Source organism: Lutra lutra, chromosome 8 (assembly GCF_902655055.1).
Source record: "Lutra lutra chromosome 8, mLutLut1.2, whole genome shotgun sequence".
In the NCBI taxonomy this organism is placed as follows: domain Eukaryota; kingdom Metazoa; phylum Chordata; class Mammalia; order Carnivora; family Mustelidae; genus Lutra; species Lutra lutra.
This window is the reverse complement of record NC_062285.1, coordinates 31,448,748-31,462,916: the sequence shown is the minus strand read 5'-3', so window position 1 is coordinate 31,462,916 and position 14,169 is coordinate 31,448,748. Positions and strand designations below refer to the sequence as shown.

General features: G+C 38.6%; 1 protein-coding gene across 20 annotated transcripts in view; it reads left to right on the top strand.

Annotated features, from left to right (window-relative positions):
• The window catches only part of PARD3 (par-3 family cell polarity regulator), a 651,514-nt gene that overhangs the window by 441,329 nt on the left and 196,016 nt on the right, over nt 1–14,169 (top strand). For all 20 annotated transcript variants that reach the window (XM_047740436.1, XM_047740438.1, XM_047740440.1 and 17 more), the window contains one exon: nt 7,576–7,807. In XM_047740436.1, coding sequence (XP_047596392.1) covers nt 7,576–7,807 — 232 coding nt within the window. The remainder of the gene's footprint in view (nt 1–7,575; nt 7,808–14,169) is intronic.

The window sequence follows — 14,169 nt, the reverse complement described above, 5'->3', positions numbered from 1 at the left end:
CTGTGTAATCACTCCATTACCAAGCTTTCTTAATTTTTCCCCATGAAATCTACTAATTTCACTCCTTCTGTTCAATCTAGCCCAAATCATCATTATTTAATATCTAAAGTTATAGTTAGGATCTCCTAACTGATCCTGCTGTCTCTAGAAAACTCTGTAATCACGTTCTTATTCTCAGAGTCCTTCAAGCCTCCCAGCTCATTCTTGCCTGGAGCATGTAATCTCCATGAGCTGTATCTTATTCCTCCCCCTCAACCCTACCCTCTCATGGTACATTAGACTATTTGCCTTCTTCAGGAAACTTCTTCCCAAGCACTAGTCTTTCCTTGACTTTCTCAAGACTTTCTCTGATTATATAGAATGTATCTGAGACTTTATAGTATAAAGCATTTTTTTTTTTTTAACATCAAGAAGATTTTGTTGAGTCCTCAGTATGGACTGGCTTGATAGTTTAGAACACTGGCTTTTGGGGGATAGTGATTTTGATTTCTCAATAAATAGCAAAATAGAGCATTGCTAGCCATTCACTACTTTATCACATTTGACATGGTTGTGTTGTTACTTATTTTTGTTTTTGTATATTTTTTTCACTTAAAAGAGAACAGTGACCTGGAATTTCTTTCCTTGACACTATAAATCATATTCTATGTAGTGTTAGAACATAGATTCAACACCAAGCTCATTCCATGATTAAAAGTAAAATTTTTAGTGAAGTTCCAACAGTAGAGTGATGAGTGCCACCATTTTGGTTGTGTAACCAATCCATTCTGTCTCTTGAAAGGAACACTTTCAACTTCATTACATTGTCCCCATGGAATACAATGGAAGTAATGGAATTACAATGGAAGTAATATCCATTGTAGACCATCATTTGAATGTAAAAATCAATTAGATGCCGAAAGTTAAAATGCAAGGGTTCAGAAAATTGAGGGTATGACCCTCATTGTACTTACTTGTTCTGTAGCATTCTCTTGGGAAGGGAAGGATAATGGAGATGACATTCTACCAGTATCTTCAGGAACATTTTACCTGTTTAATTTGGGGCGACGCTAGAATATAAAGTTGAAACAAAAAATGAGTTTTGGTAATAAGTCTTCAGTTCTTTGGAAGAGTGATCTTAATTGTTTTTGTCCACCTTCAACATAAACAGTTATTGTTGTTGGTTTTTTTAAATGAACTAAATATACTTTAGAGTGTTTTTGGAACCATCTACTTGACCTGTCCTCCAGTTGCTGAAACCACTTCTGTGATAGCACATGGCAAATGTCACATGAAATCTTCCTGTCTTTCTTTTCATAGTCAGACTCTTGGTTCTTCATCATATCAGTTATTATTCTCACCTCACATTTTAGGGTAAAAGCTTCTTAATTCTTCATGTTTCACGTTTGGTGGCAGCTTTGTAAATTTTTTTTTTTTTTTTTTTTTAGCATTTTGAAAAAGCTAAATTTTCCATTGCCAAGAGCTCATCATTCTAATGTTAAAAGTCAGAGTCCAGAAAAGCAGATCCTGTTATTCGACACCATCTGTATCACTAGCTGTTCATTTTCCACATCTTTCTTCCTTTTCAAAGTCAAAATATTCTACTAAAATAAGAAACAAAAAGAATATTTATATCCCCAAAGTTCTTGAATCCTGCATAGGACTTTGCAGTGCCCGGGAGTCTAGTCTTCATTAATTTTTATCACTTTTTTTTTTTTAACCTAAGATTAATCAGTAGAAATTGGTAGGGGTCAGTGGATTTGCTAAGTCTAGTGAAATTTTCCAATTACTCATGTCTCGTTTGAACTTACTCATTTTAAGTTTTAAGAAGATAAATTCCAAAGACTTAGTCATCCTCTGTACAATTACTCCATTTAATTCTTTGTCTTTTAAAATAAATTGTAAATTACTCAAGAATCTGTGGTTCCCTCATTAGGTATTTCTGATACCTAGGGTAGTCCTTCATAAGTAGGGAACAGTAAAGGATAGTTTTCCATGTGATTGACTATTTGTTCATTCTGTTATTCACTCAAGAAATAATGATGATTCTTTGAGCTGTGCCCTCAAAGGAAAGGACTTGTTTACTGGTGATTAAGAAGTAATATTATCATTCTCATTTTGTGTTTCCCTCTTTATACCTACTGAACAATTCATTTAACTCTAGTAGCCAGACTGAACAAATCATTTAATTCTAGCAAAGTTGTCACCACTACCCAGAATTACATTTAACTGCTAACTCTTACACTTGGGATAGACTGTGTATCTTCCATAGCTACTCTAAAGTTTGATTTACACAATGTACCTATTAGGATGCTTTCAGCTGCATTTAATAGAAAATCCAACTCAGAGCAACTAGAACCATAAGGAAATGCACTGTTTTTCGTAGCTGAGCTCTGGAGTTGGGCAGCTTCAGAGACCATTGGGTTCATAGCCCAGCAGGGTTACCAAAGATCCCCCATCTTCCTGCCCTTTCGGCTCCATTATCCACAATTCAGCTTATCCAAGGGGTAATCACAGACCTCAGAGGCCTTTTGCTTTCTTGTCCATACCCAACAGAGGGGAGTGAGTGAGCTATCTCCCCAAGCATGGAGTGTTTCTATGCAGGTTGATGGGGCCATTTTCAGACTAGTAACACTGGAAATAGTAAATCGAGGGGCAGGCACCCATAGGTTGGTCTAATGCTGAATTAATGTGTTGGAGCTAGACTGTATTCCTGAACACGGTCAGAGTCCCATTAAGAAGAAGAAAGAGGAAAATGGATTGTGGATAAGCAACCAACAGAAATCATTAACAGTATCAACAGTAAAAATGGGGAAGAAAATAATCTCAGGTCCATGTGGTTTAGAGTCCATTTTTGATTGGAAAATGTTTGTGATAACTAGATAGAAGTATTTATGTCAGGAGCTGCAGAACTTTTTCAGTTGAAACCTAACGTCATTTCCTCCATAATCATTAACATATAAGTGCCCAATCTTTTCTGAACTTTTTGGTGACCCAGTCCTAACATGATACCTTGCAGAATTAAGTAGCTTAATTTGTAGCATGGACTAGAATTTTAATTGAGCTGCATTTGCATCTGTTGAAAACATGGTAATTAGGTATGTTTTAATTGCAGAATGACGGTGCTGCATTAAAGAGAAATGAGCAGCTTCACATTAAACCTTCTTCAGAAAGAGAAACTTAAAAGTATCTGCCTTCCTAGGTAATCAAGTGGGAAAGTTCAGTGCATAGAGCAGGTTAAAATAGGCAGAAGTGTTAGTCAAAAATAGAAATTTCTATTTGTTTGGAAGGAGGTAATCATCTTTCTTTGTGTAGGCTATCTGCAAAAGGAAATCAAATAATGTGTCAAGATGAGCAGAATTAAGGAGAAAAAATGTAAAACATAGCATTTAAATAGATCATCTAAGTGTAAGTTTATGATTAGTTCTTGCATTGTAATTTATGTCGGGAACACAATCGATCAAACCATTTACTGCTAATATATTGCCAGTACTTTTCTTACTTGAAAAATTGTTTATGTGAATTTTTTTGTATTTTTTTTAAGTTTGAGGGAATAAAAGTATTTTATGTACCTTATTATAAAGGTGGTATTAAGTGTACAAAGATTGGTTGTAAAACTCTAAAAAATAATCTGACTAGTATTATCAGTGACCTTGAATATACATATTTAAAACAATTATACATCTGTAACCCATTTATTTAAGCTTTTGATAACCACCATAATTCTGCATGGGGACAGGGTCAAGTGAGAGATCCTTACTTTTTTTTTCTATCAAATGTTTTTAGAGTTCAAAGTATATATACTATGATACTCTAAAAGAACATCTTATGTTTGTACATATGAAGCCACATATTGCTAAATATTTTTAATTAGTTGGCATTCAAAGGGATTACTTAAATCAGTACACCCCCAGAAGAGTTTCTGTGATAATGTATTATCTAAATTAGAATGTTCCGAATAAGCATAAAGAATTCTCAAATGTGCAAGTATCATTTTAAAACAGTCCACTTGCTTGGGGCAGGAAACGGAGCTAGGATTTTGATTTTATAAAATGAGGTTACAAAACCCGAAGTTAATAAATAATTTAATACTAATTTTCTCTGTTTCACCCAATTTAGAAAATAAGTTGTATTACATACACCAGAAAATTATTGTGAGCATGAAAAGAACTGGCAACAAATCTGACTTCAGCATATATTCAGTTGTGAAGGCGCTGCCTTTATTCTGTTACCGAGCCAGGAGCAGACATATGCCCCTTGTACTTCTGCCAAAACTATTAGGCAGAAAACTAGCAGAACTGCTACTGATACTTCCATTCATGATTTATGATAATGGTTGCTGTGGAAGACTAAGTCACTTACATTTATTGAGCTCATTTTTTTGTTTATAGTTTCAGATATTGGAGAGGGCTCTAAAATCCATTAGACAACACGTGTAGCACTAACAATAATCACATGAAAAGGTACCAGCAACTGATGAGGGAGCGAAACCAAGTACAATGAGCCTTCCGGATGTTGTATTTGGGGTGTGGCTAGTTTTGTCATTCTCGGTTAGAGGAAAGTAGGTATTGTTCTGAACCTCGAGGAACGGGGATACCCGGAGATTAGAGGAGAGTTTGGTTGGTTGGGATAAAGTCATGCGTCAGGCTTAGCCACAGTCCTTCCTCTGCTGTCTGCGTCTGCCTGGCAGTCCTCATTTTAGAAGTTTAGAGAATGGGAGGCAGACATGTAGTCATACCACATGGGGAGTACAGTAATAAAAGTTTGTACCAAGAGTTATGGAAGGATGGGTAAAGGGAGGCTTGCATGTTGGGAATTTAAGAAGATTGGCTAGCATCCATTTAGCTATCTTGAGTAGACCAATGCACCTAGGTTTTACAGTTCCCGAGAACCTCTGATTGCTGTGTAACTATTTGCATGATTATCTCAAAGTTGAGGCCACACCTGTTCCCCAAAGGGTTGAGACAGCAGTTGGTGACCTGGTGGAGAACAGGCATGTTTACAGGGTCAGACAAGGCGCTTCAGACCCGCTAAAGCGATATTTATATTCTCCTGGGAGACTCACTTGTAAAAAGGCTACATTATACTTGGCATGTCTTTGGGCTAGTTGACCAGGATATTCTTTTTTTTTTTTTTTTTAAGATTATTTATCTATCTATCTATCTATCTATCTATCAGGGAGACATCACAAGTAGGCAGAGAGGCAGGCAGAGAGAGAGGAGGAAGCAGGCTCCCCGCTGAGCAGAGAGCCCAATGCAGGGCTCTATCCGAGGACCCTGGGACCATGACCTGAACCGAAGGCAGAGGCTTAACCCATGCCACCCAGGCACCCCTGACCAGGATATTCTTTCACTGCTCCGTGTAGACCACAAAAAAATGAGAGGAAAAAAAGCAAAATTTTAAAATCTACTACGTCCTTTGGAGTAGAGGAGTGGTTCACAGTTAGATCAGAGGGAGGTGCAGAGGGAGGCAGACCTGTCTAAAGGCATTTAAGTCACTGGTCGCACCTTTCTAAGTCATTAAAGTCACTGGTTGCTATCCAGTCCTACAGTTTCGTATACATTTTTGATCTGGCTTCTTGAGTGATTTCATCAATATGAGCCACAAGTCACGGAATTAAATGAATACACAGGATTGACAGTAGGTTTCTGAAATACAGTGCTGACCGCTGGAATTATCTTCTGGGCAGATTGTGTAATGACTGGGTGATAGATTACCTCAGTGTGTGTTGTGTGAAGCATGGAATTGAGCAATCACAAACAGAGTTGATGAAAGAAATGCATGAAGGTCTTGCTGAAGTACAATCATATGGGACATAATTCTAGAAAGAGTCCTAGCCTGGGAGTATGCTGCCTTTAAACTTTTCTGTTTCCTCAGCAAGAAATGGGAGATGTTGGTCTGAATGACCCCTGAAGTACCTTCCAGATTTAGAAACAGTGGTGCTTTTATTCTTGAGCTGTACGAAGGCATGACCTCTTGGCATGAGAAATACGTTGGCTCATGTTTTTAACCAAATGTGTCAACAAAAGGAATTGTACACTTTATTTTGGTATCATGCTAAGTAGCTGGCATTTTTTTTTAACTGTATTACTTTGGAGTGGTCATGCCATTACTGATAATGTTTTCCTCAGATTTGGGAAGGTTTACTAGCAGAACACTAAGATACTGAGATTGTTTTAACTGGCCTTATTATACTTTGATATTGTGTATTACTAACTCAAGTGTCCCTTGGTGGTGGAGAGGCAAGACTGACTTTCACTTGAAGATATATTAATTTGACTTAGAGGTCAGTTCTTTGTGAAATATTGGGAAGAGGCTTAACTGTTCTATTTGGTTCTGTGTTAGAAGAAGCTCAAAAACATTGATTCCTACTTTATTTGTTGATGCAGGAGAATAAAATGACCTCAGAAGTCAAGGGAATATCTGAAGCCCCAGTAATTCTTAGTCTATTTGGAAGAAAATATTAGGCAACCAATTTCAAAAAAGATTTATGAGAGTGGCTCTTAATATGTATATGTATTGTTTCTTACTTAATATAGAAATTGTTCCAATTCTTTTGGTAGGTGGAAACCTACTCTAGTTACTTGTCATTCTTTCAAATCAAAAAGTTTGAGGTATTGAAGTACCCTTGGACCAATACTTGCTGAGTGTTGGTTCAAAGAATAGGATATTGTTATCACTAAGTAGATCTTTTATCTGCAGACTTCAAGGGAGTGTGAGGTTATTGATTTACACATTTTCGTGGTTTTATCCATCTTTGTTTCCTTGTCATGGTGTAGATGGACATGCAGAATTATTTAGGATTAGAAGATACAGTAGCATTTGCTTATGATGTTGGCTTTATGCAATGACAGCATGAGGAAAAGTAACAGAGACTGCGAAGATCCAGTCTTCTGTCTGCAGAAATCACAAATGGACATATTTGGGAGGCTGAAGAAAGAAGTCCTTGTGCTGGTGTTGGTGTGCTTACTAGTGAACGGTGTAGTCTCACAAATTAATGAGGGGCCAGAGGAGATCTACGTTATCCTTACCTGCGAGGAAAGGAAGCACCAGAGGAAGGGCTGCTTGTTTTCTTTGCGTTTTGCAAATACAGTACACAGGAGCCTTAGAGATCCATGCTGTGTGATAAGCGCCTACTAATCCCTGCCAGCCATGCATAGCTGTATCAAGGAGGATATTACCCTAGTGAAGGAATCAACATCTGGCCAGGAAGATGCTTGTCTCTTACTGTTGGCACATGATCTTCACGTAGGAATACCCATGTGCTTAGTAGTCATCCACACCACATGTTCAGTTCTCATTCTCCTCAAAAATAAATAGCACAGGGGTGCCTGGAAGGCTCAGTCGGAGGAGCATGGGACTCTTGATCTCAGGGTCGTGAGTTCAAGCCCCAGGTTGGGTGTAAAGATTACTAAAAAAGGAAAAACTTAAAAAAACAAAAACTAAATTAACATTGCAATGCACATTGATAGCAGGGTCAAACAACAGTAGAAAATGTAGGAAAGCAAAATCCTCATGTGTATATTTTAGCCTCTTTCACTTTGTTCTTTTGGTTCATTGTATTCCTCATCTGTTTCTGTTTGTTTCCCTTCCAAGTGGAAGAAGACACAGAAGAAAGTTCAAGATCAGGGAGAGAGTCTGTATCCACAGCCAGTGATCAGCCTTCACATTCTCTGGAGAGACACATGAATGGAAACCAAGAGAAAGGCGATAAGATGGATAGGAGAAAGGATAAAGCTGGCAAAGACAAGAAGAAAGACCGAGACAAGGAGAAGGACAAAATGAAGGCCAAGAAGGGAATGCTGAAGGGCTTGGGAGACATGTTCAGGTAAGTCTTTACCGACCCAGAGCAGATCATCCCTAGACATACTTAATCCAGAATTCCAGGAGCACAGACTTGAAAACACTATCTTTGAGTTCAACCAGAAATGTTTTCTAATTTTCAGTCTTCGCCGTTGCACTTGTAATTTCTCAAGGATTTCACTTGAGTTATTTCAGACTGTTGTAGCAGCCTTAAAGATGTTTTCTTGCCAACCATGTAAATAACGGTGAGAGGAAGGAAGGACATGTCTTCATGTTAGCTGTGCATAGAGTAAAAGCCCCGTGGAGACAAAGGGCTATTAGAGCGGTGTTTGTTCTTTTGTGTGTGTGAACAATGGTTCATTATTTAAATTTAACATAGAGCTCAAGTTAGTGGTAGCATTTAAAGGTTCATTAATAACAAGTCTAATAAAAAATGTTACAAATAGAGCTTCAATTAAGCTGTGTTGATTAATTTAATACTTATTACTTCAGTCTGTAAAGATTTCATTAAATGTAGTCTCTGGCTGTTTCCTGACAGGTGTTTTTGTGTCCCTAAATTATACTCCGGGATTACTTAGCATATCGTTTTTTACAAATCATTGCTCCACAGTAAAAGTGACAAGTTGTTCAGAAGTTGCACTGAAACTCTCCCATAAATGTTCATCTTAGGTGATTTATAATATTCAGGCATTTAATGTTAAATATAAAGATTGCTCGATTGTTCCATAAATTAAACCCCTAAACATATCAAGATCATGGTTTCAAATTGAAAACATACAGCATAGTCACTTGACTCTTCAAAACGTAGTTACCCTGTATTAGGAATCCCTTCCTTTTAACTTTTTTTAAATTGCAAAATATGAACAAGAGTTTTTATTTTCATGGAATTTCTTGATTTATGATCCTCAGGTTGACCTCAATAACTCAGAGAGTTAAAGATATGTCAGGCCTGCAAAGTTGAGGACTCAGGGCACAGCCGACAGGCCACACAATGCAACAGATGTGCTCTGTACATGTCTGAATAAGTCCAGTGCACAGAAGAAATATACTACAGACCTAGATAAAACAAAGCCTGGTCTATTAGCGGCATTAGCTTTCCTTTAAATATGAAGGGATTTCCATCTCTGATGCTTTAGAGCATTGGGATTTGCTTATTTTGACATTAGAGTTTTTCTTGTTTATATACTCCCAAATGCTTTTTTCAGTCGGTTTCGCCTTTCTTCATTATATGCCGTGTCCAGGAACACCTATGGGATGAAACTGCTCTAACGTCCACTTTATTTCAGTTTCTGTGTTAGCCAGAGGCTTTTCTCTCTGTCTATGTAGATGGGCAGTACATAAGCTGGCACTTGGTTACACATGACGTAAGGCCTTTGCCCATCAATTAAAATTTAAGGACTATGTACTGCTGTCTTCTTTAAATTAGAGAATACGAGATGGGAGGATATCTTCCCTAGACTTAACACATTCAACCGGTAGTACAGTCTTGTGTCCAGGTGCCCTCCTGGAGTCACATTGAAAGTCAACGGGCTGTTAGTTTTCCCCCTTCGTCGGCCAACTTTTATCTGGCAGATATGGTGCTCTCTCCTTCTCATGGACTAAAAAAAAAATAAGCAACGTTCTGGTGTGTTTTTTTTTATAAAATATGTTATGAATTATTTTCCTTATAAATTTTTTTCTGTAATTTACAGCTCCAGAATAAGAGAGGATTTATGGTAGAGTTGTTCCTTTGGGGGTCAGAAGGGTGGACAGTGTGGGGTCCACGGGAACATGTATGTTTCAGAGGGATGCCAAATTGTAACCCAGCAAGCACCTTGTTGCTAAAAGTTCTGTAAAATACCACATGATGTTTTCACTAGATAGATTCTATAGATTATACCTGCATCCTTTAGTGAAAGCCAGCTTTGTGAAAATTCTAATTTCAAAGGCCTGCATGTTTTTGAAAACTAACTTCCATGTTTAGGTGTAGGGGCCAAAGGTTCTGTGTTTTTTTTTTTCCCCCTAAAAAATTAGCTTGTATTCTTCCAGTGTTTGAGAATAGCTATTAAAGAAAATCACTGACGTTCACACTTTTTTGGGAATATAGTGTCAGTGGTTTGCTAGAATTAGCCCACGTTGGCTTCTGAGAGCGGGTTGCTCCATGTTTAGACATGTAGCCCAACGATTGTTAAACATGGCCATTATAAAAATTAAGTCCATTTTATAAAATCAAAAACAGTACTCAAAATTTACCAGTTCCTGATTATTTTATTGTATTTTACCACGATCTCTGCTTTTGAGGTTATTTACCCCTCTCTCATCGGCACGTGGGGACATGTTACGAGGGTGGGCAAACACAGCTCTCGCCAGCTCTACCTTTCAAACATGTGCTGCTGGATGAGTATGAGCCGTGTTGGGAGAGCTTAGACCATGGAAGTGTCTGAGTTCCACAGAACAGAGCTGCTTCCCCTAGGAGAACATGTCACCAAGTGAAGAATGTAAATCTCTCTTCAGCAGAGTCTCGGTATCTTGTCTAGTTTTCTTGAGTGTGGCTGTCTTCCATCTGGGTGCAGACCCCTGGCTCAGCCCTTTGGGAAATGGTCGAAGCTTACCAAGCACTTCTCCTTGAAAACGATCTGAGAATAATTTATTAAACATAAAATACGCTTTTTGTCTGATTGACTCTTGGCTCTTAATCCTTCCTTCACACCATTATTTTATGTTCTTCATATTGGAGAAGACTCTTATTAAAGTGTTGTTAGATTTTTCAAAACATTTCATAACTACCTCTCATTCTGAATCTCACTGTTTGAGACCAGTCCAGTCTCAGGTTGCTTCTTTTATGTTTTCTTTCTTTTTTTTTTTTTTTATAATGTAGGGAATATAGTCCGATTCATCTCTTCCCTTCTATTTGTGCTCTTATGGAGAAGAACATGTGATTTCCTTAGCAGTGTTGCTTTTAAATAGCTTAATCAAAATGTGTATGTGCATATACATTCTTAGATCAGTTTGTAAGGAGTTCGAATGAGGCTGCCCAACGGAGACCTGACGTACGAACCAAGGATGTGTGTGTGTCTGTGTGCAAGTGTGTGCATTTGTGCGTGTGTTTTTATGATTTTGTTTCTGTGTTTTGTTTCAGGTAACAGAAAGATAAAGCTAAGGGTCGGGGCATTAGATATTGGTCTAGCTTTCTGGGCACATGAGCTTTTTCTATTTAGTCACTCAAGGAGGTAATAATAAGTTTTCCTTTAAAAACAGGCTCACAAGCTCTCCCTCCCACCATCTCCCTCCCCAGCTCCCCACAAAACACATACACTCTCTTCCTACCCCTATAGATTGTGATTTGGGTTTCAGTTTGAAGAGGGCCAAACATACGGACCCTGTTTTTTGTTTTATTTTGTTTTTAAAGATTTTATTTATTTGACAGACAGAGATCACAAGTAGGCAGAGAGGCAGGCAGAGAGAGAGAGGAGAAAGCAGGCTCCCCAAGGAGCGGAGAGCCTGATGTGGGGCTCAATCCCAGGACCCCGGGATCATGTCCTGAGCCGAAGGCAGAGGCTTTAACCCACTGAGTCACCCAGGTGCCCCCGACCCTGTTTTTAAAAGGGCACCAGAGGAAACCATGGCACCTTGCATAAGTATTTTTATTTATTGGTATAGTCAGAGGACATGGTTTTCTGTTTCACACATTGAATGGTAGTCACAAAGATGATTTAATTATTGATAAACAGCTCTAGGAGAGATTGCGTTGAGTCCTATGAATCACTTCTCTGTTTATAAATTATGGAGTATATGAAGTGCAAAAGCTGTCTTAATGCAAGTTTTAAATCACAAATTCAAATCTATAAGAAATCAAATAACAAATGTAAAGTGTTTCATGTTTGTATGAATTTCTCATTGTATATACGACATCTTCTTTTGCACATAAGGAACTCCTATTGCCTTAATTAAAATCGCTTTGTAGCTAAGAAACCAGAGTGCGCTTGCTAAATAGGTAAACATGACTTGTAAATGTAATCATTCTTTGTGCAAAGTGCAGAACAGAGGGAGGGTCTAGAATTTTGAGTCTTTGTTTATGTTTGAGTCTCAGATGCTTGCCTATTCACATTTAATACTCCAAAATATTTTTGAGAATTCTGCAGTTGTATGGAATTGTCCCTAAAGAGGGAAGGAACTAAATCTGCCCTTTAGAAGGAGAGAGATCTATTATTTAATGTTTTAAATGCGTTCATGTTTGAAGGAAAGCAATAGCATTATTCAGTAACATACTTTTGCCTGGTGTCTGTCTTCAAACAGAAATAATCAAGATGATAATAAAACCCTATATTAGGACAATAGTCTCCAATAGTAAGTGTTGAAAAAATTACGTGTTGCCCTCCTTTTCAGTCCTGGAGTGAGTACAATTTGATATTGCTTTGCCTAAAAGATTAGACTGGTTCTCTTTTGAATGTCGTAGAATTGTATCCACTCTCAAACTGAAGGTTTCTTAGAGGTGACCTCACTGTGCACATCTCAGGTTCATTTTGTGCTTTTGTCCATATGTGACAGCTGAGAACCTATCACTATGGAGAGCTAAAGCAAAAGTAATGTTGCATTATTACCATTAAAATTGAATCCTCCAATTACACTTAAAATGATTACCTGGGTCCCTGCAGCATTGTTTTATTTAGTTCTGTAAGAGGAAATAGGTAATTTAGTTTGAAACCTTGTTTGGTTGAAATCAGATACACTGCTATCTTTCCGCTTTTAGAATATGATAGTTTTCAGAACACAGTGAACATGATCAGATTTTAAGACTTAAAATGTTGTAGCTTGGATTACACTCTTTAGGCTTTGAGAGAATAACAAACAGGAATGACTGTTGCTTCCCTTACCTGTACTTACTAACTGTGTGTCTGTACCGTGTTTCTCATTTAGCCTTGCCAAACTGAAGCCTGAGAAGAGATGAACAACAAACCAGATTCAAAAAGGTCTCGAGAAGCACATATTTGCACAGTTGATTTTTAAAACAAACAATAAATTTACTTTCAATGAAGTCTTAGTGGCTGTTGACGAATTTTGTTTACGACATCAGCAGTTTCGATGGTTTGGTAATTTCCATATTAATCAATTTGGAACTTTTTCATCTTGATTTTGAGCTTGGGGGTTTAAATTACTGCTTGAAAAGGCAGAGAAGTGTTTTTTCCTACCATTTTTATTAGCCCCTTTTTCATAGTGGAAAACCATAGTCTAGCTGCTGGCGTATTCAGAAATCATCAGCACACATCAGTCCGATGTTAGAATCTGCTTTCGAGACGATGTAACGTACCCGTTTGGTTTGTGTGACACGGTGGCCGAGGACACAGGCAGGTGGCAGGGAGGCCTGTGGGGTGGGGCTGTCACCCACCACTTGATAACCAAATCTGCCGGTTTGTAAGGTACTTTTGAACAAAGTTGAGTCCCTTCATAGGTTACAGGGCTCAGACAAAAGATGGGGGTTAGGAAAAGAGATGTCTGTGCTTGGGGGCGTGGCTGACCGAGCAGGTCCTTCCTGGGAAAAAGTAGAGCCACTCTAGCAAATACCACTCTAGCAAATAGTAATTCTGAGGTTTGCTGAGGCCACAGGGAGTTAAGAGCACATACCCTTTTATAACAGTGTTTCTGGAAAGATTCTGCCTGACCACGTGTTGTAATCACTACTCTCTGAATGTACGGGTGGGTCTCAGCCTGTCCTTCCTTTAGGAGGAAGCCTTCTGCTTAGAAGAAGCCTTAACTCACCACCTCTCCATTCTATGTGTCTTCAGAATTGCCCGCAGGACTCCATGTAGTCCGCTTCATTCCCCGAGAATGTTGGAATTGTATTACTCTTGAAAATAAATGCAATGATGAAACAGAGAACCATTTCATAAAGGGTGTCCAGGAGCTGGGTTGTGCACCTGTGAGAACAGAACTCCGCCCGCCCCCGCAAGGCAACAGCCCTGACAGGGATCCCAGGAAGGAGGCTCCCATAAGCCAGTTTATTTGTTGATGTCGGAAATAGCGGGGCTTGTAGATTTTTATGGCTCAGGACTAATTGCCCTGTGGGTGAATGTGACCGGTTGCATCCTGGTAACGTTAAATGGCACTCGGTCTAAGCTGCTGCTGATTTAGGGAATGCAGTAAAGATAACATCTGTGGGAAAGTCTGCCCATCTGCATGAAGGACAGGCACAGTACTTCCTAACAGAAAAGAAAGGACTTCAGAGATCTTGCGTAATTTTACCAGGTTTCTCATTTGTGAGCTGGACAGAGACCAGCCCCGCTGTGTGAGTACACACGCGGGGGGGATCCCTCGGAGTGAGTTTCAAATCTGTGCAACCGAGGACTTAACGTTTGCTTCTGATTCGAATGGAGATGAGGTTCCCATTTTCAATGCAGGAAAATTAAGTGT